Here is a 27273-nt window from a genome sequence, read left to right as displayed (position 1 = left end):
TCTCTCTTTCTTTTATCGATGCCATCTTCACCTTATAATAAAGGTAACACCTAAAGGGGGCGATGAAGTTATAAATCACACATCACCAAAGAGAAAAGTCCCTGCATCAGGCGCGCCCGCACCCCTTCCCCCGGCCGCCATGCGAAGTGCGGAGTATTAGTTTTACTGATAGTCCCTTGTAGATTCAGGGCGCTGTACTGTATATAGTTATGTATATTAGTCACCGGATGTGGATACAATACTGACCACGGACATGAAGAGGGTTCTTAACGAGCCGACCCATCATTGTTAGTGAAAATTGTTAACCCCCTAAATGGCGTGGCGCTTTTTTTAAAACATTTTTTGTTTTTCCTCCTCACTTCCATAAAATCCTATCATATTTACCCATCGACGTCGCTGTTTGAGGGCTTGCAAATAGCGATTCTCCACCCATGGGATAAAAATCAGGGCATGCTGCGATTTGCCATGATTCTCCGCAGTGAGCCCATCTATTAGATAGAGTCATTGCAGAGACCTGACAGCTCTCCCCCCTCATCCCCCACAACCGTGGACAGGCAGCCTTAAAGGGTTAACAGTAGAAATCAGGGTGAACACTGATCGCGGCTGCAGGAGGGTGTCAGTTGTCAGAGACGGCCCTTACCCGCCGTGTATGGAGAAGGATTGGCTCCTGATCCCACTCCATACTAACCAAGGATGCCCAGGACATAACTGTACGCCTTGGGGCATGAAGGGGTTAAAGGATGTAACTATTCAGAAAAGTTTTTCCCCCCAAAACGCACCAATAAAACTTTTACTCCCCCTGGAAAACACAAGTTCTCACAGCAATGGAAAAATGAAAAAGTTATGGCGCTCGGAGGGTGAGGATGAAAAATGTGCTGCAGATCTTTGTGCGCCGCGTCCTTAATGGGTTAAAATAAACAGATAGAAACAAGTTTTTACCAAAAGTTGACTTACAATACCAAGATGGCGGCCGCGATGACAAACTCTACAACGAGAGAGAGATAGACGCCAATCTGACTCTTTTCTGCCACAATATCATCTTGTTCTACGAGAAATACAAGGCGGACACAAGTGACTATTTCCTTCTCGCACTTTTCGTTTTTTCTCTACTTGAAGCTTTTGTATCTTTCCAGTGTAAATATAAAATTTGGCAATTTCCAAACAGTCTGATGTAAATATGGCGGCTCCTGCGCGTCTCCATGGTGATAGACAGCTCTGTGTAGTCCCGATCCTTCGGTCATATTGTCATCCATCTGTCTCATACTTCTTGCCAACCTTCTAAAGGTGCGTTAGTAAGAAGTAGAGGGCAGATAGAAGCTTCATGCGTGGGAAAATCACCAATTCATTGCAGCATGTTGCTTTAAAGAGCGCAACTGCTTCAGGAGGAGAGAGGGATCCCCATAACCCCGCTCTCTCTGTCCCTGTGCTATGCGGATATCCCTTGGGAATCCCCTGTAACCCCGCCCCCTCTCTCTCTGAACTATGGGGATATCCCTTGGGGTTCCCCATAGCAGGAAGAGAGAGCAGGGTTATGTAGATCCGCAAGGGATATCCCCATAGCGCAGTGAGATAGAGAGCAGGGATATGGTGGAATAACCCGTAGCCCTGCTCTCTCTCTTCATGCTATGGGTTAATCCATAGCAGGGAGAGAGAGAGGGCAGGGCTACAGGGGATGCCTAAGGGATATTGCCCAATTGCAAGTTGAGAGAGGGTGGGGCTAGAGGGTAAATCCCTCTAGCCCTGCCCACCACTCTCAGGGAAGCCTTGTAACCCCACCCCTCTCTTTTCCTGCTATAGGAAAATCCCTTGGGAAACCCCATGCTGGGGAGAGAGCTGGAAGGAGTCCCATACTGCCCCCTGCTGCTGGGGAATTGCCCAGCTGCAGGGCTGGAGGAATTCCCAGCTGCTTACAGCGGGACATTTTAAACTTGCTGCCCAGAAGCACATTTTAAATGTCTGGCTGTAAATTCCTGGAGTTTCCATAGACTCCATCTCCTATAGAAGTTAATGGAAACTCCTGCGCAGCCTGCACCAAAGATAGGTCAGGTCTATCTTTTCTCGCAGCACGGACCTTAGATGCGCGCATTGTAGCCATGCATGTCCTATCTTTTGAAGGTGCAGGTTTTTTGCGCGTCTAAAATTCCTTCATCTGAACGCTTCAATAGGAAACCATTTGTTCTATTAGAAGCGATTTATTTTTTTCACACGCCTATTTTGCATGAAAACCACGCTCATTCGAAAAGAGTCCTTAGCATAATACGTCTTTTTTACGCCACCACATATGCCATAAAAAAATTTAAAAACTCCCCAAATTGCCGTAATTGCAGTTTTTCCATTTTCCCCACTTAGAAACTTTAAAATGTTTTTCATTATCTTGAAAAATACGAGTCTCAGAAGCCAAGTTATCTGATTTGTTTGAAAGTGAGGAGGGAAACAAGAAAAGAATAATGGTCGTGTCTTCAGGGGGTTAACCGCAACATCTAAGGGGTTAAACAGCTAGAATCAAAGGTTTTCCTGAAGTTGGCCATTACAGCTGGAGCTCGCTTATCAATCCCCGCTGCCCTCTAGCTGTTGAACACACGGGGCGTGATGGGTGATGATGTCATTTGCTCATACCTCCACATACAGAACCTTTAAAGCACTGGGCTCTGATTCGAAAGCAGGTCCAAGAGTCCAGAACGGGTCCTTCTGTCACGGCTAGAAACACAGACACAAAATGACAATATTAATTGCTTCTAATGAAGTTGGATCAATTTTACTGCTTATTATTTATCTCATTCAAAGGCAAAGTGGATTTTGGGATTCACAGACGCTCCTCACGCTGTGGCAATGGGACGCTACAAGCACAAAAAGCGCCACTACCATCGGAGGAGCAGCCCAAGGCATAAACAACTAGAGCTAGAGTGCTGCAGCGGAGGAGTGAACTCATTCTGACTGACACCAGTGTGAGAGAAGCCATAGTGTTTGCTGAGCGGCATCTTGTTCCCCTCCACATCTTGTAACTTACTTTACACACATATTCAGATATTTCGTCATATGAACAGGACTATCAGAAGTTTACGAGGCCTGAATAAGAAAAGCTGTGGTTGCCCTTCGCTCACACAAGGGTCTCCTCAGGGAACGACGGCTGATTAAAGATGGACTTTGTTTCAGAAATGTTCTCTACTTAGCAAATAGTGAAACAGATGATGGAGAGTTCTTCATTTGATCTTCTATACAGATATTTAACTATGTAAGCCTTAACTAACCAAACAACGTCTGACCCGAGAGGAGTTCTGCCCGGAGACCGACGTCCCCACAGTGTAAGGCTTAGTAACCAATGATAGAGAATTGTAACACTTCATACATATGTACACGTCAGGTGACCTCTAGTCTCGTTTTCAATGTTTTTTTGTTTAGAAGGACTATAAATACTTGTGCTTGTTAACAAATAAACTGAAAGAGCCATGATTACACAAATACTGTATGACCTGTCAGTGATTCTCTGAGTGGCTCATATTCAACCCCTGAGGTGGAACACAAGAATATACCTGTAGCACTCCATTGTGCTGATACCAAGAGCACCTTGCAGAATCCAGCAAGTGTCAGCATAAGGAATCCTTACTCCCCGCCTCCACAGTAATAGCCTAGTTGTCTTCCTCTACTTTATAAACTGTGCTTTCATTCTTACTGCCCCTTCCAGAAGACTAAGGGTGCGTTCACACGAACGTATATCGGCTCGGTTTTCACGCTGAGCCGATATACGTTGTCCTCGTGTGCAGAGGGGGGAGGATGGAAGAGCCAGGGCCAGGAAATGTGCTCCCGCCCCCTTTTTGCCTCCTCTCCGCCCCTCTGCACTATTTGCAATGAGAGGAGGCAGGACGGGGGCGGGGCTAAGGTCTGGGAATTAGCCCCGCCCCGCCTCTCCCCATTGCAAATAGTGTAGAGGGGCGGAGAGGAGGCAGAGAGGGGGCGGGAGCACATTTCCTGGCCCTGGCTCCTCCATCCTCCCCCCTCTGCACACGAGGACAACGTATATCGGCTCAGCGTGAAAACCGAGCCGATATACGTTCGTGTGAACGCACCCTAAGGATGCATTTACACTACAAAGATGATCGCTCAAAAGATGGCTTGTAAGTGATCATTTTGCATAAATGACTAATTGGTACTAATGCCTATTAGTACCAAGTAGCAGCATGTGAGCTGCTTGGAGCTGTAATCAGGGAACAGACCTCCTGCTGTTTCCTGATTACTTTTGCTTTGATCTGCCAGCGGGGATGACAGCTGAGAACAGCTGAGACAATGTTATGAGCTGTAATCAGCTCTCCATGGGCAGAGCACAGCTTGCGGTTCTGATTATCAGCTGTTCTGCTGAAGGATGGTTTTCAAGCAGAACTGATAACCATCCTTTGGCAGAAAACTGAAAGGTGGGCACATTTACACTCAACGATTTTCACTCAAAAGACGGCTTTTGAGCGATAATCGTTGTGTCTAAACGAGCCTTAAATCACTTGAATATTTGGACTGTTACACAATATATAACAGACTTGAGCCCTAATGTTTATAGAGAAGTGACCTAATAATTTGGCAGCACACAGACTCTGCTGCCATCTAGAGGCTGGGCACGATATAACAGCTAGTTTTATGCAAGAATACAGTCCATCTAGCTTTCTCTCTTATCAGGCAGATGTGTTAGTATTATAATAACATAAACTAAATCCCTTGTACGCCTTGTTGATTAAATGCTTTTTCTCTGCTGGTACAGGTGACTCTGTTGCTGACATAGGGCTATGAAGCCTTAGTGAAGTCACGTCCACGCCAAGTGCCAGGAGGACATTATCCTGCAGAGACCCTATCTTCCACCCCATCTCATCTTACCCTTTTAGCTGATTGTTTGCTACATACTAATCATGATCCCTTCTCAGTTTAAATCAGGAAAACACGGCCAATGTTCTCAATCAGCAGCTAAACGATCATTTACAATGCTGCCAACTCAGTCTTTCCATTTCATTCTCTTTTCTTCTTTCTTTCTTGACCCCTTTCTCCTCTCCCTTCCTTTTTATCTTGGGTCTCTTCTCTTTTCTTTACTTAGTGCTCAAATATTTATTCCTTTCCAGCACTGTTGTAGCTCATTTCTCCGAAAGCTAACCACTTATGGCTGTGATGTCACTTATGGCTGTGATGTCACTTATGGCTGTGATGTCACCTGCCACAGCTATTGCCACCGATATTACACTAAAAACTGCTCTGATAGTTCAATTTATTTGTTGGCCTTCTCCTTTCCTTCCTCACCACCTTCTCTTTTCTCCATTTTTCTCCTTTTTTCCCCTTCTGCTGGGATTACAGCCACAGGATAACCACACAATATCATTTTCGTAATGATTCCTCATGGCGTTCAAAATAGTGTCGCACAACGTACACGGTCTTAACTCTCCCCATAAACACTCAAAGGCCTTTTGGTATTACAAAAGTGTACATAGTCTTTGTCTACAGGAGACCCAATGCTCCAATGGCCATTATTTACTTCTTACCAGCTGCATTCTAGATATCCCAGTGACTATAGTCTCATCTCAAAGAAAGAGTGTTGTACACAGCAGCAGTTGAAGATCAGGCAAATCTCCCAGTGGATGTGTGCCTATTATATGAGGCAAAGTGCAAAGCCTGGTTTATGGTCCGGATGAAGACCAAATTACCATCCAGAAATAAACATGTAATCCAGGCAGCAGAAGATGAAAAAAAAAGCTTGTATTCTTTATTCCTCCATAAAAGAAACACCAGCGACGTTTTGACCTGTTATTAGGTCTTAATCAGCAGCCAAAACGATATAGCACCTCCACAAATTACCCCATTTTGAAAAATAGACCCCTTAATTAATTCCTCTAGGGATGTACTGTGTATTTTGACCCCACAGTTTTTAAATGAATCTAAGCAATTGTGTCATTTAAACATTTTTTTCTTTGTACAGCATACATAGGAATGAAGATTTTCAGCCCAAAATGGACCCCCCTGTTTGTCCCGTGTTCAGAAATATGCCCATTGTGGCCTTAATCTTCTCCCTGGCTGCACAACGGGACCCAAACCGAAAGGGGCATTGAAGTTCAACTGTTTTTAACTTTTACATGATCGCCATTATCTGTTGGATAAGGGAGATCATGTGACCTGGCAACACTCACTGCGGCCCTCAGTCACTGCTCCGGACTCTCGGCTACCTTTAGTAGTCAGGAGCCAGGAGATTTTAAATTTCCCGGACCCTCCTCAGCTTCTGCGCTTGCGTCCGCCATTTTGCCAATGTGTGCATGCTTAGGTAAAACGTGAACGAATGAACATCAAGTCGTCGAACATCGCTGGAGGCCTTAGGTGTCCTGCACATGGGCGGGTCAGATCCTGCATGCGGGATTCCAGCAGCGGAGTTGGACCTGGTGCCCCCAGAGTACCTGTCCGGCGGCTTCTGCACACGCTGAAGACGTGCTGGCCGGCACTCCGTTGCATATGCACAGTGGCCGCTGGCGCTGGAGGGGAGCGCTTCCATTGACTTCAATGGAAACTGGCCGTGCATAACCTGCACAAAATCGCAGCATGCTGCGATTTATTCTCTGCGATCGGAAAATCGCAATCGATTTCCGCTCGTGGAGATGAAATGGCGTTTTGCCATTGAATACTATGGGCTGTATTTGCTGCGGAGTCCGGAGGCGGACGCCCGCTGTGGACTCCACAATGCAAATACGGCCATGTGCAGGAGACTTTAGGCAAGTAACTTCACCTCCCTTCCTGGATCGGATCTGTAACGGGAGGTGAAATTTTAACTTCTTTTTTCTTCTGCGTGATCGCCGTTATCCATTGGATAGGAGCGATCACGTGACTGGGGACAGTGTACCACGGCACCCCGTGAAATCTCCAGGCTCTCGGCTACGTTTGGTAGCCAGGAGCAGGGAGATTTAAAATTACCCGGGCAATCTGCGGCTTTTGCGCATGCGTCTGCCACTCTGGCGACGGGCGCATGCGCAGAAGCCGGGGTAAGGTCTGTGAATAAATCCCGGGGCCTTAGGTACGTAACTTTTTAAACTTTTTTTTTTACTTTACTTGATCACTGTTATCCATTGAATAGCAGTGATCATGTGACCAGGAACTCCATATAGTGGTCGCCGGTGACATCTCTCTGCTGCAGGCTGCACATGCTAGCTGGGAGCAGAGGGATTTTAAATTTTCCGGGGCGCGAGCCCTTCTATGCATGGAAGCGTCAGGCACACATGCACAGAAAGCGATGTGAGGTCTTGGAAGGACCATATTGCCGCGGGACATCGCGGAGGACTGGGGGGAGTATTTCAGCTCCCCTCATGGATCCGATCCATGAGGGGAGGTGAAACTTTAACTTTATTTAATTTTTTTCAACTTTTCCTTGATTACCGTTAACAAATGGTTAACAGCAATCACGGGTCCAGGGATTGGTCACCATGGTCCCCGGTGACATCTCCTGTCTCCCGGCTATCTGTAGGTAGCCGGGAGCCAAGAAATTTTAAATCTCCCAGGTGATCTGGGCTTCTGCACATGTGCTGTCAATTTTTTCCTGGCACAGAAGTCCGTTCCAGAGCAGGACATCGCCAGGCATCGCAGAGGACCTGGTTGAGAAGTTTCAGGGGAGCTGAAACTATCTTTTTTTTTCTTTTCACTTTTTATTTACTTGAATGTGATCGGCGCTGTCCATTGGAGGGCACCGATCACATTGCCAGGATGGCCCCCCGCAGCCTGGGATGACAGCTCCAGGTTGTCGGCTACCTCCGGTAACCAACAGCAGGGGGCTGTCACATCCAGAGCCTGCAGGGCTTTAATCATTAGGGGATGCATGTTTTTACGTCCCTGAGGATTAAAGCCTACTTAGGAAGGTTGTAAAAATCAATGGGGCCATCACTAAGGGGTCAACACCCTCATTTGCAGTCCTTGCCCCACCTGCACACTCTTGCCCTGTGGGTTTGCAGGTGCTGGACAACTGGTCTCCGTCCATACCCTCCGCTCTCTGCTTGTGGCGCACCAAGAATTCTCTTTTAATACCGGGAGTCTCAGCCAGTCAGTCTCCTCGTGGCATGCCCAGTCTTACTATGCCAGTATTTGGTGCACTTTGTGGTACATCTCATAGTCCATTGCCGTAGCAGTACTTTAGGTAGACCCTTATATATGTATCTCCTCATGTGTCACTCATCCTCTGATCCCTGTACAGTCAGAAATATGATAAAAAGATGGCTACTTACCGCAATCCTCCGAACAAGCTGCAAGAGAACAGATGAAACATATCAGAACATACAGGAGGTCAAATCTGAAAACTAATCATCGATCTGATAGATAAGATATTACAGAGGTCTATATAGAGGCCTGAACCGGCAATCTACCTGAGCAGACAGTTTCCCTATAGGCTGCGCTGCCTCAGGCTTCCAAGGCCTATTGCTACAGTCAACACAGGTGCACCCCTACCACGAGGCGACCGGAGCCTGTGCCTCAGGCGGCAGTCTACAGGACCTCGTACTGATGCCAGGTTGCCACCCGGCTGGTAATTACTTTTTACCAGCCATATTAATGGTCAGTAAAAAATAATTGCCAGCTGTGAGCCGGCCGGGCAGCAACCCAACCAGCATTGGACTCAGTCAGGCTATACCTCTGGTCCAGCAGGCACCGCTGCTGTAATCAGTTTGTGAACCCTGACCTCTCCCCTGGCGCCTGCGCCAGCCTGTATGCAGTGCAGATCCTGGGGGCAGAGTTCTGGAGTCCCAAACAGATTACAGCAGCGGCAGCCACTGCGAACTGACTGACTGACTGAGCAAGTTAAATGCTTGTTGGGTTGTTTTCCCTAGGGGGTCCACTATAGGGGACACTATGGGAGTTCACTGTTATTACTGGGGCATCTATGAGGGACAGTATTACTACTAGGACCACAAATGGGGGGTACTGGTGCATCTTTTCTCCACCGGAAGTATGGGTAGAGACATGGGTTGACCGGGTTAATGTATGGGGGTGGGCCAGGTGATGAGCTAGTAGCGGATTGGCTGAGCCACGCACTCCTCCACACACACCTACTCTCACTTTAACCTGCTGTGCTACCATCTATGCTGGCATGGACAGTGGTAGTGTCCCCGACCGCCTAACATCTGCAGTACAGGGTCCGCTGTTACGGTGCCCCCGGCTGTCTGCCATCTCCGCTCCTCCCGCCACAGTCACTCCTTCCCCGGCCTCCTTGTATGTGCGCTGCAGACCCCGCTTTTAAGGGTGCCTGTCCATGGGCGTAATTTCGCCGGCGGTAAACCGCCACCGCCTGTGCTTTTTAGCGCTCTCAGCTTGCATTCCCATTCCCAGCTGCCGACTGCGCTGGCGCTGCCAGCATTGCTCCGTGGTGCAGGTGGATTCTGCGTCCGGAGCCGTCATACAGGTCCGTCGGTTCCACACAGCTCATGATGCCGTGTCCGTCAGTGTAGCCAATCAGGAGCGTTGGGGGTGTTAACAGGGCGGATACATTCCATCAGTATGTCTCCGCCCATACTTCCGGTGTAGACAAGATGCACCAGTACCTAATGGTGCTATTACTACTGGAGCTATTGTGGGGGTCACTATTACAACTAAGGGCCACTGAAGGAGGTCACTAATACATGGGGCCACTAAAGGAGGTCATTATTACTACTAAGGCTACTATGGGGGACACTAATACTACTGGGGCCACTATGCAGATACTCTGTATCTTCTGTATTGGCACTTTCAATGCCTGTAAAATGAATGATTTGGGGGTTTTTTGCAGAGAGGGGGGCCATTTCACACTTTGTCTTAGGCAGCAAAAAGGCTTGGGTGCCCCTTTGTCAACTGTTTACGGGGGTCAATTACATTACAAGGGAACAATTATGACTTTTTAAAAGGTACAGAGTGAACATTAAACCTTCAAGGGAAATTACTAAAGATGAGCGAGCACGCTCGGATAAGCCTCGCTCTTCTCGAGTAACTGCATTCTTGTCCGAGTGTGCTCGGCGGGGGGGGGGGGGGGGGGGGGGTGTTTCGGGGAGGTGAGTGCGGGGCGGCGGGGGGTAGCGGGTGTGAGAGAGAGAAAGAGATCTCTCTTGCTCTCTTCCCCGCTACCCCGCCGCCACCCGAGCACGCTCGGACAAAAATGCAGTTGCTCGAGAAGAGCGAGGCTCGCTTGAGTAACTGACTTATCCGAGCGTGCTCGCTCATCCCTAGAAATTACGTTCCAAGGACACACAGGGGGCATCATTACTGTGTAGAGAGACAAGGGGTATTATTGTGGGTATTATTAATAGATGGGCACACAATTGGGGCTTTATTATTGCATAGGACACTAATAAGAGCACTATTACTGTTTGAGATACAAAAGATGGTACTATTACTAAGTTGCACAGTCTTCATTTCTGGTGCACAATGTGGGGCACTACAGATTTGGCATTATTATTTTCATAGGCACGATCTATTTGGGACTGTTCTTTTCAGGGTAGCTGTCTATATGACACTATGTTTGGGGGGAAATTATAGTTATGACACCATGATTTCTGAAGTACAGTATTTGGGGGCACTATGCCACACAGCAGGTACAGTAATAGGGGCAGATGGGACAGTAACAGGCATAGAATTGAGGGTAGCAGCAGCATTCATGTAGGTGGCAACAAGATAGAAAGAGCTGGAAAAGCGAGGAATAAAAGATGTCTGTTACAAATCGTGGATGGAAGAAATCTTCATGGTGGTCTGGGCTGGATAGAAAAGACTGGAAAAGTCAATGCCTCCAAACAGAGAAGACATCACCTGTGATCACTGGATATAACGGTACTGTAATAACATATTGTCTGCAGAGTGCCCTTGTAGAACTGATATGTGGTAATATTAGTCTTTGTATAGGGTTTTTTTCCATTCTCACTGCAGTGGCCGAATTTGGTATTACAGGCAAAGCTCCTATTGACATCAATGGCCACTTCACCTGCAATACCAAACCTGGCCACTGCAGTAGGAATGGACAACCCCTTTAAGGAGACATATTGCTGACATCACAGACAGAGGATTATGGCTAATATCTGTACAGACAGAAAAATGACTATTGAGAATACACAGAAAGCATGAGGAGAGCAGAAGACCTGGTTATAAGTGACATCATCACTCGTAGAGTCGTATGATGCCCATATTTTACCTAAATCAGCAAAGTCATGCAGTGACTGTCTCATCTGCTGCGTTAATTCCTGCTTCAGTCTCGTTATATCCGTTAAGAACGTCTTCACCCCTAAAATAAGAAAACAGCAGACATGTTACTTGAAAACCGAAGCATCGACTGTTGTCATGGATTAACCCTTTCCAATCCACTGTCTGACGTCTGAAGACATTCTGATTGAAGGCTGTACAGCTCCGATGTTGGAAGACGTTCGGCAGGGTATTCTTACTGTATATTACTGGCCGCTCTGTTGTCAGGAGCCTCTCCTGCATGTCCCATACCACAGTACTGGCTTTAGCCAGCAGATGGCACCATTGTATAATGGCAGAAAGAGACAGCTCCCTAGGAAACCCTGAATCCAAAGTTGGATTGCAAAGGGTTAAATCAGTTTATGTAGAGGACTGCGGGTCCTGCACCTAGGAGACAGTCTCCTGTGTAAACTGTGGTGGGAAACTTTAAAGAGTACCTGAGTACAAGTTCTCTAAAATCCCCCAGGTTCTCCATACCCCTCTGATTGTTGCTCTTTTCCCCTTGTAAGTTCTGATTTTCAGGCGGTCCTCCCCATGTTCCTGCTGCCTGGCTGTTTGCAATCCACTTTCAGAGAGGGGGTTTATAGTAAGCCTTGCATTCTGCCAGTAGTTTACTGTCCTGACTTTCTTGCCCTGACTTCCCATGCTGTATTGCACTGCCTCTGGTCCACTCAGCAGGGAGGCAGTATCTGAATTGCCTCCTATCTGTTTTCCCAGGGCAATCAGGCATTTAGAGACATTCTAACCAAATGGTTAGTAAATGTAAAGCAATGTGTGCACATACATACACGCAGATGCTGTAACAGCAGGACAGGCAGAGTCTGTGAAGATCATTTTCACAGTATCTGCAGATCTGTCAGCCTGCAACCAGTAAGTGTATGGGAGAGGCTTGTAAAGATAGCCCCTCCCCTGTAGCTAAGAAAACACCCCTGTGTCCTTGTTACTACAGAAGCTCAGTACCCAACAGAGAGAGTGGATTGCAAAGAACGTAGAAGGGAGACCCCTAGTGGCAGCCACTTTAAACATGATTTACAGCAGTCACTTCAAGATCAGCAGCAAATCTGCTACATGTGAACATATCCGTAGGGGCAATCATATTGGGACATTTTCACACACTCGGCAGATTTGCTGCGGACACGGGGGGCTTAAGGTGTGTGAACAGCCTTTGGTCCCCTAAATCCGCCACTAACTAGATGGGCGGCTCTAGTAAAGTGGCCATTCAGTTTACCATATGAAGACCGCAGTAGTGGTGAAGCAGCAGTCTTGCGGATTAGTGCAGCTTGCACGGCACCCCTCATGTAATGCACACTGATCGGGGAAGACCACCCGCCCTACTGAGCAAAACCAGGAGAAAAGTGAGACTGGAGGACCGCAGCCCGCAAACCACTAAAGGCAGAATGGAAGTTCTTACCATGAAACTCTACTTTCTTCAGGTTGTCCAGGACCGTCTTCCTCAGTTTTGCAACACTTCGTATATCTGAGAGGGGAACAACAAATGATGGCAGTCATATATGCATTCATGTTTTCTCTCCAGCAGGGCTGCCATGTAAATCATCATATTATATTTAAGGATGGATTATGGGATCATCACCCGCTCTGCTTCCTGATGCCGCCAAGTTCCCAACAGCTGGAATACGCTTAGTACTATATTAAGAGGATATTCCCAGCAGTGACTTTTATCACTGATCCACAAGATAAGGGATAGAAGTCCGATCGTTGGAGGTCTCACTGCTGCGACCCCCTCTCATCCTGGGAATGGGGGGTCCTGTGTTTCAACCCTTTTACTGCAGGCTCACTGCAACCCATGCAGGATTGAATGGAGTGGCAGTCGCACATGTGTAAGGAGGGAGCCAGTTTGTGCTGTAGTTAGCTCTGTTATGGCTCCAATAGTTAAGTAATCTGGGTGGTATAAGGGTGACCTCTACTGGCCATCATATATTACTGCAGTTTGTGTATTTCTCTATGAATTGTTGTATGCAACTTCCCATTGGCTGTAGAGGTCAGGTGGGAGATCTGGAGGACTTGAGATCATAGAGAGCTTTAAGAGAGACTGCATTAACAGGAGAGACTGCCAAATGAGTGAGGAGTCGGGCTTGGGGATCTATGAGAGATGTGTCCTGGAGAATCTGTGCCTGTTCACGACAGAAGCGCAGCCCCATAACACGCCAGAACCGACATCATTGAGAGAACAAAGCTGCAGGGACTCCAGCTGGAGAGACTGCTACAAAGGATTACATTGTCCTGCAGCTCTAAAGATCGAGGTGCCGCCAATAGACGTCCAAAGAGGCGTCACGGACATGACAGTACTGAACATGCTGGAGATGTGTAAGTGAGGTCGGTCCTCAGGTAAAGGCCCAAGATGTGCACACGGGTTGTGACTTACACGCAGGCCTGTCAGTTAAAATACGTGAGCTCAAGCCAACTGAGGAAGACATCCATCCACCAGTTATGGACAAGTTATTAGACACCTGGGTTACTTCCGGACTGTGTGCGGGCGGCCGCCATTACTGGGATGAAACGTTGGGTTGATACTACTACATGTTCTATGTTGCTGATCTTGTAATTTATAATAGATTGTTACCATCCCCCACTCACGGGAGAGGTCAGCATATTCTTAAAGTCAGCCAGGCTGTCTAACGTTTCTCAATAACCCCATATTGCTCATCTATTACCGGAAGCTTCTACGGCCCGGTGTCCGCACCCCACTGATTCCTGTGTCACCTGCCCCAACCACGACACATGTTGGGGCACCACTCCTTTCACTTCAGTGGGGCTGCAGGAGGTAGTGGAGCGCCTGTACTCGTGGCTGGGTGCAGTGAGGAGAAGAGGGGCACACGGGGCTCCCAATCATGTGATCAGTGGAGAGAACCCTTCTTATGGCTTCTCCTGTTTATAGGTAATTATAGCCAGTTTTGGGAGAACGCTTTAAAACTAGTAATATTAATGAGACAATTACTAGCCCGCCGCCGTCCTTAGGACCGTCCGTCAATACCGGCTGATTCCAACCGATCTCTCCGACGTGAAACCCCCATTACTCCCGTTTTATGGCACTCAGATACAGAAAAAATCACCCGTCCACCAGTAAGCGTGGAAACAGCGGAGTGCGTCCCTGCAAGTTTCAGCCGAAGTCCTCAGAAGTGAGCGGTGGCTACCAAACAGATTGATCAGCCGTGGCGGCAGTGCTGATAATGACTTCCTCCACGACTTTCGGCACCTTAATGATAATCAGCCCTCTCTATTGTTTGCGCTGCGGGTGTCGCAGGTTTGTCCCAGCCCAATACCGTACAGCAATATCTATTTCATAAAAATGATTCCAATTGAAGAGGTCGGGGTACGGGGCGAGCTCTTTAACCTCCTCAAGACCAGAGGGGTTGTTCTTTTTGTTTTTTCGTCCTCTCTTCCCAAGGCCGTAACCTCTTTATTTTTCGTTCATCATCATCAGTTCGTGTTTTTTGCGGGACGACTTCTATTATTTAATGTATCGCTGGGATTGTTTTTTCTTACTTTATTTTTTAGATGGGGTGACGCAAAAAATGCATTTCTGGTGTTCTGTTCACAGATTTCACTGTGAGGGATAAATAGTTCCATAGTTCAGACTTTTAGGAACACGACGATCCCAGTGATGCTTTATATTAGATTGTTTGGTACAATGGGAAAAATTGGATGTTGTTTTTCTTTCTTTCTTTTTTTTTAAATTGTATTAAATCTTTTTTCTTAAGGTTTTTGTTCCATTAGAGGATGTGATGATTTGATCGTTTCTACCATGTACTGTAATATTTCTGTACTGCAGTATATAGTTCTTTCAATTGATGGCTACTAAATGGGTTGTACCAAAACAAATGTTTAACACCTACAGTATCTACTGGATCAGTGATTAAAGCCTAATAGATGAAGGTCTCACCAATCCCGAGAACAGGCATCCTGCGCCCCCCTCTCATCTTCACTGTGGGCTTACTGCAAGGGGTGCAGTGAAGAGAAGAGGCGGACATGGTACCCAAGTTCCCGAGACTAGTGGAGGGTCCCCATCGGTCAGACTCGTATCATCTATCCTATAGAGAAGTGATAAAAGTCTATTTTGGTACAACCCCTCGGCACCCTGGGAGCCTTCACTAGTCCCCGACACCCTGCAGTCACGCCCCTCCCCATGGGTAGCTGCTTAGGCACCACAGTCAGGATTGACCATGGCATCTAAGCAGTTAAACGGTCACAATCGGAGGTAGTCCGATCACGGCTGTTGCCAAGCAGTCAACTGTTGAAAACAGATTATTGCATTATACAATCACTTGAAATAATCGACCCCCCCCCCCCCTCTTAAAATAAGTCAATTGCAGAATATCTCCCCGTCAGAGTGTTCCAGCAGCACAGAAGAAATGACACTTTATATGGCGCCCGCTGAAATTAACCGCGTAACCTGCAGGATGCACTCGCTTATCTGTCCTCAGCCTCCAGGTTCACCGTTTAGGGCGCTATTATACGAGCGGCTGACACTAGTGCTCACATTCTCCTAACAATTGCTGGGCTCAATCTGCTAGCGCGGGTGCAGCCCAGCAATTAGCGCTTTTACCGGGCAGTAATGGCGCTCAGGGTAACTGATGGCTATAGAGAAGAGCGCTGCGTTCTCACCGATGATCCGGAGGTTGGCTTTATCTCTGAAGGAGCTCTGATAGACACCCAGAATGTCCTTCTTTACGCGCTCCAGCAAATCTTGTCTGTCCGGGGGGGCCTTTAGGTACTTTGGCGCTCAGATCGTGATCCAAGGTCGTTACAAATGATGGATCGCAATCTAACATTCCTAAAATGGGAAGTGAATGAAGAATAAGGGCGAAAGCGAGGAAAGTCCAGACAGCCATCATGTAGCCGGCAGCATGGGAGAAGGCAGCGTGGCGAATGACCTCACAGGGCAGCAGGCTCTAAGCCCATTGTGTCCCGTGTTCTAGAGCCCACGGATGCAGCAAACATTAACTTGACATGTTATTCCTTATGATGACCACTTCAATGTACCACAATGCAGTAAATGGCGTCACAATGCGCCATTCATGATAACAATTACTACATCTGTGCACGGATCTGAAAGGAACCAATGGTAGATATAGAAGTACACCGCAATACAATAATGTTCTGTGTTTGGTGCAGATTTTGACAAGGTTTTTAACACGATTTTTGGTGTGGAATTCACCCCCAACATGTCAATTTGCGCACGTGTTTTATGCAGATTTTTCCTCAGCGCGTGGACAAAATTTTCAACATCTCATCCACTTTGTCCGCGCAGAAAATCCGTGGCAAATCAAATCCGTCCCTGGGGAACATTTAGTCTTGGCTGTATTTACACAGGTAAGCGCGATATCATGCTGGTATTCCTGCGATTTTCCCAGTGATGTATTTTGCGAGAAGGACGTATAATATCGTGTCGCTGAACTTGGGATTTTCTTGTACGTTTTTTCATACTCGTGAAAATAGCATGTTACAACAGGAAACGCAATAAATCACATCTGCAGACGAGCGGGAGGGGATTCATGTGACTGCGATGAAATGCGCCGCCCTATTCACGCCCAGCAGTGCATTCTAAGACTCCGCCGACGGAGCTCTGTGAGATCCTGTTTTTTGCAGGATGCGTTGTAGATTCTATTGCTGCTGTATTGAGGTACCTGTGAATTCTGGATTGCTTTTTATTACATTTTTTGGGAGACGGACAAAACAAAAATAGTAATTTTTAATTTCAATTAAATTTTTAGACACAATTTTTTATTGCCTCAAGGGGACTTGAAAATCGTTCAATCGCTAGGATAGTACACTGCATTACTTATGTACTGCATTCTACTAAGCCAATGACAGCAGCCTATTAGACTCTGCCAGAGGTGGGGTCCAATAGGCTGAGTTATATGGCAGGCATGAAGGCTTCTGTCAGACTTCCAGCTGCCATAGGAATCCATTGGTCCCTTGTGGTGGGTCTGCGAGGTGCCGATGGGTAACAGTAGGAGCCCCTCTCCCTGTCATCTGCTTACATCAGTGCTGCCCTGCTCTAGTGCTCCGGGCCCCAACAGGTCATGTTTTCAGGATTTCCTCAGTATTGTACAGGTGATGTAAATATTGTCAGCGCCTCAGACAGATGTTCTCGCTATAGTATACCCTGAATACATGACCTGTTGGGGTGCTTTGAGGACTGGAGTTGGAAAACACTGACTTACATGTTGCTGTTGCTATTGATTGTGGCATGTAAGGGGTTAAACTAAAGAGAATAAACCAGTGCCGGCTGTGAGTCCCCTGCTAAAATACTGAGGAAGGGGAGCAACGGCCCTGAAAGGCATCTATTGTATGCTGGATTATTCTTAAAAACAGGGGAGTCGAGCTTCGAAATACGTCTCGTGCCTCTTTAAGAAAAGGGATGGCGCCTACAACCACTTGATTCCTACATTTATTTCATGTTTTGCACGTCCTCCTGGGAAGGTGTGAATGTAAAAAAAAATAACTCTTCTCATCCCTTTTTTGCTCCAGTTGCAGCGGCCGAGTGGAGGCGAACAAAGGTGGGGGAAACCATGGGTAAGCAAGATAGACATCACAGGTGGCTCAGCGATCCTTCCCGACAATGGCGGAAAAGGGCCTGGCTCAGTCGTGCGCAGTGGCAAAGGATTTACTATGGGTAGCAATTATCAACGGTGGTTTGTCACGTGACGCCAGTACTTCTTTCATAATGGACTCCAGTTGTAGAACAAAAAATAAGTCCTTTTAGCTCTGCTTGCAAACTGGAGGTACACAGTTTACTTCGGCTTATTTGTAACACTCAAACACAACACGTACAGTTCATCAGTAATGCAGAGGTAAAATAAAGTAAGAATTTCCACAGTCCTAGTTATCTAAGGGGTTCATTTCCAGAAGATTACTATGCAGTTGGTGAAGTTAGTTAGAAGTGGGCTGCTTTCACTTTCCCTGGTTTTACTTTTAACAGGGGCTCGTGTAACTCTCTGCTGTATAGATGGATCCCAATCTTTCTCCTCCACACTGTGGTTGTGTTGGAGTTTGTAAATACTTGCTTCCTACTCCGCATGCTGCTGTGCACCTCCTCTCACATCCTCCTCTGATGATGACTCCCTCTAACTCCTCCTTCACTTCCTGTCTTAACTCCCGCACTTTCTCTCCAAACTCCTCACCACATCCTGCCTCGCCTTGCTCATTTTTCCGCTCTTGAAGCTCACCACTCCCCCTCTACCAATGAAGAAAGGGGAAAGACAGGGTCTTTCTCACATACGACACCTTCTGTGTCTCTGCAGGAGCACAAAGCGGAGCACAAAGCCAGGTGCTTCAGGACGGGTAACTGTGTGGCTACCCTGGAGGACCCTCCCCCCACCCAAGCCACTACACAGTAATGCAGCACTGCAGCCCCTGCGGATCAGTTTGCCAGAGGCCAGCAGTGACATTCCATACTGCTGGTGACTTCTGTAACTAATCAGTGACCGGAGCCGTTAGCGCTGCATTCATTGCATTATGGCTCCTATCATTGAGCAGTGATGCTTGTAGTACGGACACATGACTGCTGCGAATGTAAGAGGAAAACATAAGGGGTTAAAACCTTTTTTGATATGCCTGCTTATATTTGGGTAGAAGGACCTTCAGAGATAGAGGTGATATGATTGTGTCATCACTAAGATCTCAAGAGTCACTAGGACTGTGTTCTGAGGCTGTGCATGAGGACTAAACTCCGCCCCTTGGTGATGTCACAGTGGCTATCTTGGCCCATAGATTAGATCGGTATGTATGACAGCACCAGGAGCTGCTTCACAGAGGCAGAGAGGGAGTCCAGACCAGTGTGGGCAGCAGCAGTGTGCGAGCGGCATGAAGGACGTGGCAGCAGCCGTTACCAGAGACCCAGCAGAGATGTCAGCAACACACAGCTCTGCTACATGCATGTCACACACAGATCTGCTACATGCATGTCACACACACGGCTCTGCTACATGCATGTCACACACACACACAGCTCTGCTACATGCACGTCACACACACAGCTTTGCTGCATGCACGTCACACATACACAGCTCTGCTACATGCACGTCACACACACAAACAGCTCTGCTGCATGCACGTCACACACACAAACAGCTCTGCTGCATGCATGTCACACACACACGGCTCTGCTGCATGCATGTCACACACAGGGCTCTGCTATATGCACATCACACACACAGCTCTGCTACATGCATGTCTCTCACACAGCTCTGCTACATGCATGTCACACACACACAGCTCTACGACATGTATGTCACTCACACACACAGCTCTGCTACATGCACATTACAAACAGAGCTCTACTATATGCACATCACAAACACACAGCTCTGCTATGTGTACATCACATACAGCTCTGCTACATACATTTTTCATTCCATACAACAGGGATCACAACCAGCACAGTAGAGTCCTGCACATACTGATCACCCCCTGGTCATGTGACCCCAGACTCCTCCCACACAGGTGACCGATCACATGACGGTGACATCATCATAGCTGCTGTAAGCACACAGCTGCTGTCTGGCTCTGCAGGTTTTTAATAAAGTGAAGGCCCTCTGATGACGTCACCGTCATGCAATCAAGGCCAGAGCTCAGAGCCCTAGTAACTTATCCCATGACGTTGGCATCTTCACATGTAACTCACAGTCACTGACTTACAGACAGGTGGTCATTAGTATTCCATAGCAACAGAGGCAGCGGGGGTTTGTAGGGGATGTAGTCCGCCTGTAATCTGACAGGCATGAAGGACCTGTGATGAAGTCACTATCATGTGATCAGGGGTGGAGCATGTAACTCACTCACGGACACAGAGCCCAGGTGACTGATCACATGACAGTAACATTATCACAGGTCCTGCAAGCACATGGCTGCTGTCAGGCTCTGCATGTTTTATGTTTGAGGACCTTGGGTGACATTACTGTCATGTGATCAGGAACGGAGCATGTAACTCACTCACTCATGCACGCTTGGGCGGACAGGTGGTTATTAGTAGTTTGATGGGAATTATATGATGTTTACCCGATGGCAGTTCTAGGATGTTCTTTGATATGATGTGAAGTGTAGCGCGGTGTGATGGGGGAGGTCAGGGATGACAGCGTTGTTTATACAGGATGATGTTAGACTCGCGAGATTAACATTACTGGCGATGATATTCTCACCTACGGTGTGCGTGAGCCCATAGTGACAGGGTCCTTATGGTATACTAATTTATGGTCCTAAACTAGTGTTAGGGGGTCACCAGGCCAGAGTGTTATCTCTGCTATAGGTGTCTCATACTTCCCAGAAAGGCATGACTCCTTTTGAAGAATTTAACCCTGTGTTGAAAGTGTCAAAATTTGTTATGAAATTATATTCCCAAATTCTTTTATGGCTTTGTGATCTGGAATTGCCCTTCAATATAATAACTTTCATGTCTTCCAAGTTGTGTCCGTGACTATAAAAGTGCTCGGCCGCAGGGAAGTCTGTCTTCCTCTGTTTCATTGTGTGGCGCTGAGACCTCAAGCTCGCTATGACGTCATGTATTTTTGTTGGCCATTAAAAGGTCTCATATCTACAGGATTACTTGGTTTCTGTTACTGAGAACAATCACCCTTCACTCTACTGGCGACACCGGACCAAACCCTTTTATTTCCCGATAAAGCAGAATTTCACACTTGTAACACTAAACATAGTCGTCCTCTCCAATGGAGTGATGCATAATTCCAGTTTATTAAGCAAAGTTTGTTTTTTACCAAGGCGCCGCCTCCATCTGTCCATCGCGCCATACATACCAGCACCGCCTGCTTGATGCACACATGGTATCTGCATGCAAAGACCAGGAGGACCGAGGTGGCTGCAGTGCTGGATCGCTGGGGCTGAGAACGGGCAAGAACTGGTTTTTATGCTTTGGTTTATTTGCAGCACTTTAAAAAGAAAAATTAAAAACCTCAGAAAACCCCTTTAATGATATTACAGCCGGCGCAGAGTGTTGCGGTATCCATGCTACTACGCTGTACGGCTCCGTTCACGTGGAGTTTTTCCGACACGGATTCCATGCTGAAATCCACATCAGTATCGGTCATCTCATAAAGGGAGCGTTTAAAGGGCGAATTACTGTGCATTGGAGAAGCATAGAAACCGTACAGGAAAAGAACCCATTGTTTTTAATAGGGGCATTTACATGTACAATTTCTCTTTCACAGCATTGCGAGAAGAAGCGAAGCGAGAGAAAAATTGCAGCATGTCCGATATCGCCCATACTTCTTGTGGGAACTAAAAAAAAAAAAAAAAAATCCCATTTCGCTTGCATGTACTCACTTCAATTATTTTTTGGATGAAACTTGCCTGAGTAAATGCACCTCGAGTGTAACAGGAATCTACAACATAGTTTATACAGCGTGGTTGAGGCAGAATCTCCATCAGGAAATCCCTGGCTGACAGGCCACGCCTCTTCTGCTAAGCCCAGCCCACTCTCCTCCCACATGTTGTGAGAACATAAAGGGGCACTAACTTTTCAGACTTCTGCTCGTCTACTAGCTCATGTTAGTCTCCTGATTTCTGTAACATAATTGCATTAAAAATGTTGTTGCTTTACCACCTGTAAATCACGTTTGAAGATGCCGCCACTAGGGGTCTCCCTTCCATCTTCACTGCAGTCCACTCTCTGTTCTTTGGTACAGAGCTTCTGTAGTTAAAAGGAAACAGAGATGTTTCCTTAGCAATATCAGAGGAGCTGTCTTCACATGCGGCTCCCATGCACTCAGAGGCTGCAGGCTGTCAGATCTGCAGACACTGTGATAACAATCTGCACAATCTCTCTCCTGAGTCTAATTTGACACCAGGGAGCGTGAAGTAGGGCCATGAATATTGCCCCCATATCGCTCTCCCTACCATGTAAAAGCCCCATGAATGCGATGTATTTTCATGTGAAGAGAGCCTCGCATTACTGCAGGGATGAAGGAAATCCCCCGCTGCGGCTGTGACAGCTGCGGCAGAGTCTTGCAGAGTTTTCTCCCATTGCTTTTAATGGGGACGTGCTGCTGTCGGCCCAATGGCAAACAATAGAGCTGGGATGCGAGACCCAAATAGAATGTGCTGCGATGTTTCCTGCATTGCATCGCGGCACCACGCAGGGAAAGATCGCTGATGTGAATGAATCCCTTGAAAAGAATGGGATTCATATTTGTGCGTCTCACGACACAAATCTTGTGGGATTTTCAGGCCAATGTGAAGGCGGCCTGAGGTGTGTTTGTACGCGTGTGCATGGAAGCGCAGCATAATATGCACCAATATAGGCTGTGTGTTGCCATGCGGCAGCTGCAGGTCCTCCCGGGGCGGCAGGGCGCGTCCCCCCCGACTGGTTGTCCGGCTGCTGGGGGCACGTGCTCGTGAGTCCGGGCAGCGACGTGCTTGCGTGTACCTGTGAGTGCAGCTCCATGCATGAGCCCGTTTATGGGATTCTGCTGGGAGGTGTCGCCTCCTCCTCTCCGCCCCTGGGCGGAGGCTTCTGTTTATAAGGCTGGCAGTGAGGTCCATTCACTGCCAGTTATTGGTTTCTGTTTCAGTGTGCTAGCTTCCTGCCTCTGTCAGTCTCCTGTTCTCAGCTTTTGCTATATCTGCCAGGTCATCCATCTGCCTCGGTCTGCGTGTATTTCCTGTTGGTTTTCTTCATCTGCCCTTCCTGTCGGTATTCTACCCCATTCCATCTTGGTATGCCAGTCCCCCCTCTCGGTCCCTAGTGAGAGCAGGGACCGCCCCCTAGTTGCCCGCCTGGCTTAGCCAGGAGTGGAGGCAAGTAGGCAGGGACAGGGGTTGCGGGTAAGTTCTAGGGCAACCCAGGCTGGCGTATCATCGGGTAGGATACCGTAACATAATAACTGGCCCTTAAAATCGCCCAGTGGGTTTTTGTTTTTGCTCTCCAATGGAGACCAGGAGTGTCCTTGCAAGTCAGGTTCAGGATCTAGTGGGCGTGATTCAAGACCTGTCCGGTCGTATGGTGGCCCAGAAGCAGCGAGTGTTTGCGCAGGTTCCTGCCGCCCCATCTATCTCTGAGCCCAAGTGTCCTCTTCCTGAGGTGTTTTCCGGGGAGAGAAGCAAGTTTTTTGTTTTTCAGCAGGCATATAGACTGTATTTTCGGATGCAGCCCCACGCCTCCGGCTCAGAGTCCCAGAAGGTGGGATTGATTATATCCCTACTGCGGGGTCCCCCCCTAGACATGGGCCTACTCCTTAGCCTGCAGTCTGTTGATTCGTTTTTTCGGGAACTTGATGAGCCGGACTGGGTGGGGTTAGCAGTGTCTCACCTCATGGCTTTGTGTCAGGGGCAGCAGTGTGCTGAAGACTTGCTCTAAGTTTAGACAGTATGCCGGTGTAACCTCCTGGAACGATGGTGCCCTCAAAGATGTGTTTTTGTTGGGTCTTTCTGATGCTGTCAAGGATCTAATTATTTCCCATCCCGCTCCCACAACACTTAAGGAGGCGATGGAATTGGCAGTAAAGGCTGACAGGAGACTGAGATCTAGAGAAAAGGAATGTCAGGCCTGTAAAACTAGGGAGTCCTGTAGATCCGTTCCCACTTCTCCCATGCCAACTCCTGGGGCCGAGCCTATGGAAGTGGAGCAGCTAAGTTCTGGGGAATGGCAATGGTTCCGGATGACTCACCGCCTTTGCCTCTGCTGTGGGAAAGCCGGACATCGTGTAGCGACCTGTCCTCAGAAGCAACGGCAACATCAGTCTGAACCGCCGGAAGAACTACAGGATCGCCTAGGATCACAGGTACTCCTTAAGTTGTTGGTGCCTTGTCAGGTTGGCTTCCGGAATTTTATTCGGTCCAGTCAAGCCTTTATTGATTCGGGTGCTGCCACCAATCTGATTAATTTAAATTTTGTCAGACTTCTGATGACCGAATTTTCCATGCTGAAGCCCTTCATACGCTTCATCAGTATTGATTCGACCCCTCTCTCTGCAGGTCTTGTCCAATGGAGGACTCCCATTCTACAGTTTACTGTGGGTGCTCTCCATTCTGAGAATGTCTTTCCTGGTTATGGAAAAGATGTCTGTTAATGTGGTGCTTGGTATGCCCTGGTTGGCACTGCACAACCGCCAATTTGATTGGTCCACCCGGAAATTGACACATTGGGGGTCATCCTGTCATAATCACTTAACTACTATAGCCATGTGCTTAGCAGATACTGTGCTGGTCCCGGAGTATTTGTCAGATTTTCAGGACATTCTCCAAAAAACTGTCTAAGACTTTGTCTCCCCATAGGGAGTGGGACTGACTGTGGTATTGATCTGATCCCGACAGTCCCATCCCAAAGGGAGCCATTTTCAATTTGTCATGGTGTGAGCACGAAGCCCTTAAGTCCTATATCTCGGAGTCTCTGGCCAAGAGACATATCCGTCCGTCCAGGTCCCTTGCCGGGGCAGGTCTCTTCTTTGTTGAGAAGAAGGATGGGACATTGAGGCCTTGTGTGGATTATCAGACTTTGAATAAAATCACAGTAAAGAACCAGTGCTTCATGCCCCTGATTCCGGACTTGTTGAATCAGGTGGTAGGGACCCACTGTTTTTCCACACTGGACTTAAGGGGAGCTTACAATTTAATTCGCATTCGAGAGGGGGATGAATGGAAGACCGCGTTCAACACCCTGTTAGGACATTTTGAATGTCTGGTCATGCCCTTCGGACTCTGTAACGCCCCCGCTGTGGACCAGGGTTTTATGAACGCGGTCTTTCATGACTTCCTGGGGGTATTTCTGGTCATCTATCTCGATGACATTCTGGTGTATTCTCCACACTGGGATTCACATGTGCGGCACCTGAGGATGGTTCTAACCCGTTTGTGTGAGTACCAACTGTTTGTCAAGTTGGAGAAATGTTTATTTGGTACTAAACAAGTGTCTCCTTGGTTATGTGATTTCACCCATGGAGATTCAGATGGAGTCTAATAAACTAGCAGCAATCTCCCACTGAGTCAGACCAGACAACCAAGGCTCTCCAGCGGTTCTTGGGTTTTGCAAATTTTTACTGTAAATTCATTAAGAATTACTCAGTTATTGCTCAACCCTTGACCGACCTTACTAAGAAGGGGGCCGACTTGGTAAGAGGATGGCCTGCGGCCCTAGAGGCTTTTAGCCGTCTAAAAGTAGCATTTACTACTGCCCCGGTGTTAGTACAGCCGGACGCGCGGCGACTATTTTTTATTGAGGTAGATGCGTCTGAGGTGGGGGCAGGAGCAGTATTGTCTCAGAAAGTCAGTGGGAGATCCGGGTATTGTCCCTGTGCGTTCTTTTGACAGGTTTAGTTCGGCAGAACATAACTACGACGTGGGTAACTGTGAGTTACTGGCGATCAAGTGGGCATCGAGTGGCGACACCATCTTGAGGGGGCTAGACATCCCATTATCGTGTATACGGATCATAAAAGACTGGTATACCTCGCCAATGCTAACAGACTCACTGCTCATCAAGCCAGGTGGGCATTGTTTTTTGCCAGGTTTAATTTCGTCGTGACTTATATTCCGGGAGAGAAGAACGTGAAGGCGGACACCCTGTCACGAAGTTTCAAGGCGCCAGAAAGTGAGTCTATGACTCCGGAGAAGATCTTGGCACCTGGCGTGGTGGTGACAGCTGTAGAATCTAACTTCGTCCCTTAACCACAGAATGCTCAGCATGACGCTCCTTCAGGAGTGCCGGAGGGCAGATGGTTTGTGTCAGAGACCTTACATCTCAGCGTCAAGAATCTCACTCGTCGGTTTTCGCAGGCCATCCGGGGGTGCAGGGGACTCTGAATCTTTGTTCTAGACACTTCAGGTGGCCAGGCGTGTCTCAGGAGATCCTCGACTTTGTTAAGGGATGCTCTGTCTGTGCACGCAATAAAAGTCGGTGGCGTCCTCCGGCGGGTCCTCTGAGACTGTTACCTTCTCGTCTGTGGCCGCAGTTATCGGTAGATTTTATCATCAATCTACCGGAATCCCATTAGTTCACCACTATCTTAGTGGTTGTCGACCGATTCTCAAAGATGGCACATTTTGTGGCGTTAAAGAAGCCACCTTCGGCAATAGATTTTGCCAAGATTTTTGTAAAAGAAATCATTCGCCTACATGGGGTTTCTGCAAACATTGTATCTGATTGCGGGGTTAAGTTTGTTGCGCAGTTTTGACGAGCCTTCTGCAGAAACCTGGGAACGTCGCTTTCCTTCTCCTCAGCATTCCACTCGCAAACCAATGGTCAGACTGAGCGGAAGAACCAAGATTTAGTGCAATATTTACGGTTGTTTGCTGGCGAAAAGGCTCATCAGTGGGCAGAGTTCCTGCCGTTGGCAGAGTTTGCGGTAGACAACCGCACTTGTTCTTCCACTGGGATATCTCCATTCTTTTGTGTATATGGTCAGCTTCCTCGCTTCCTTACAGCGATCCCTACTCCATCTCTTTCCTACAGCTGATGTCGCCACAGATACGCTGCAGGAAGTATGGAAAGAGGTACAGAAAAACTTGGAAGCAACAGGGGCTCGTATGTATTTGCGTAGTGGGAGGAGTCTGTCAGTATCTGAATCTTACAGGGTGGGACAGAAGGTGTACCTGTCTTCTAATAATTTCAAATTAAAAGTTCCATCCTTGAAGCTGGCGCCGCGTTACATGGGGCCCTTTGGCATCACACGTGTAGTGAATCCTCTCGCCTATGAACTGGGTTTGCCAGCTACATGGAGGGTTCACAGGGTTTTCCATAAGTCTTTATTGAAACCTTTTGTCCCTTCGGTGTTGGTATGTACTGGTCTGTTTTTCAGGTACTGTTAAACAAGCCTCTACAGTGCAGTTAATAGTGCCTTTTCTCTGGTGACAAACCCAGTATGTGCCCAGTGTCACCAGCTCTGATGCAGCGCTCCCGTCCCCAAGTGCTGGCGAGGGGACTGCGAGGAACCCCGCTACTGGCCTCGCTATGCCCCATGCTGGTGGATGGGGGATGTTAAACCTCTTTTGTACAATCTGTTGAAACATACTGCATTAAACTAGCTCTCTCTTCAAGGAGCCATAACCGCGTTAAAGTGTCCCGACTCCCGCATTATGCCTGTCCTGTGCACACTTACGCCATCTGTAGGAGGT

The 27273-nt window shown here is 47.7% G+C and overlaps 1 protein-coding gene across 1 annotated transcript; it reads right to left on the bottom strand.

Moving 5' to 3' along the window:
- Nucleotides 1-23864, bottom strand: IZUMO3 (IZUMO family member 3). Its single transcript, XM_066606007.1, has 9 exons — nucleotides 23832-23864; nucleotides 21767-21856; nucleotides 18255-18390; nucleotides 15814-15930; nucleotides 12602-12667; nucleotides 11144-11233; nucleotides 8223-8240; nucleotides 2617-2697; nucleotides 1-50 (listed from the first exon to the last, which is right to left on the bottom strand). The coding sequence occupies exons 1-9, from the start codon at nucleotides 23862-23864 to the stop codon at nucleotides 28-30; spliced, it is 654 nt and encodes a 217-aa protein (XP_066462104.1). The 3' UTR covers nucleotides 1-27.
- Nucleotides 23865-27273: the final 3409 nt, after the last annotated feature.

The sequence above is a fragment of the Eleutherodactylus coqui genome, chromosome 6 (assembly GCF_035609145.1).
Source record: "Eleutherodactylus coqui strain aEleCoq1 chromosome 6, aEleCoq1.hap1, whole genome shotgun sequence".
NCBI classification, from domain to species: domain Eukaryota; kingdom Metazoa; phylum Chordata; class Amphibia; order Anura; family Eleutherodactylidae; genus Eleutherodactylus; species Eleutherodactylus coqui.
This window is presented reverse-complemented; position numbering and strand designations above follow the sequence as displayed.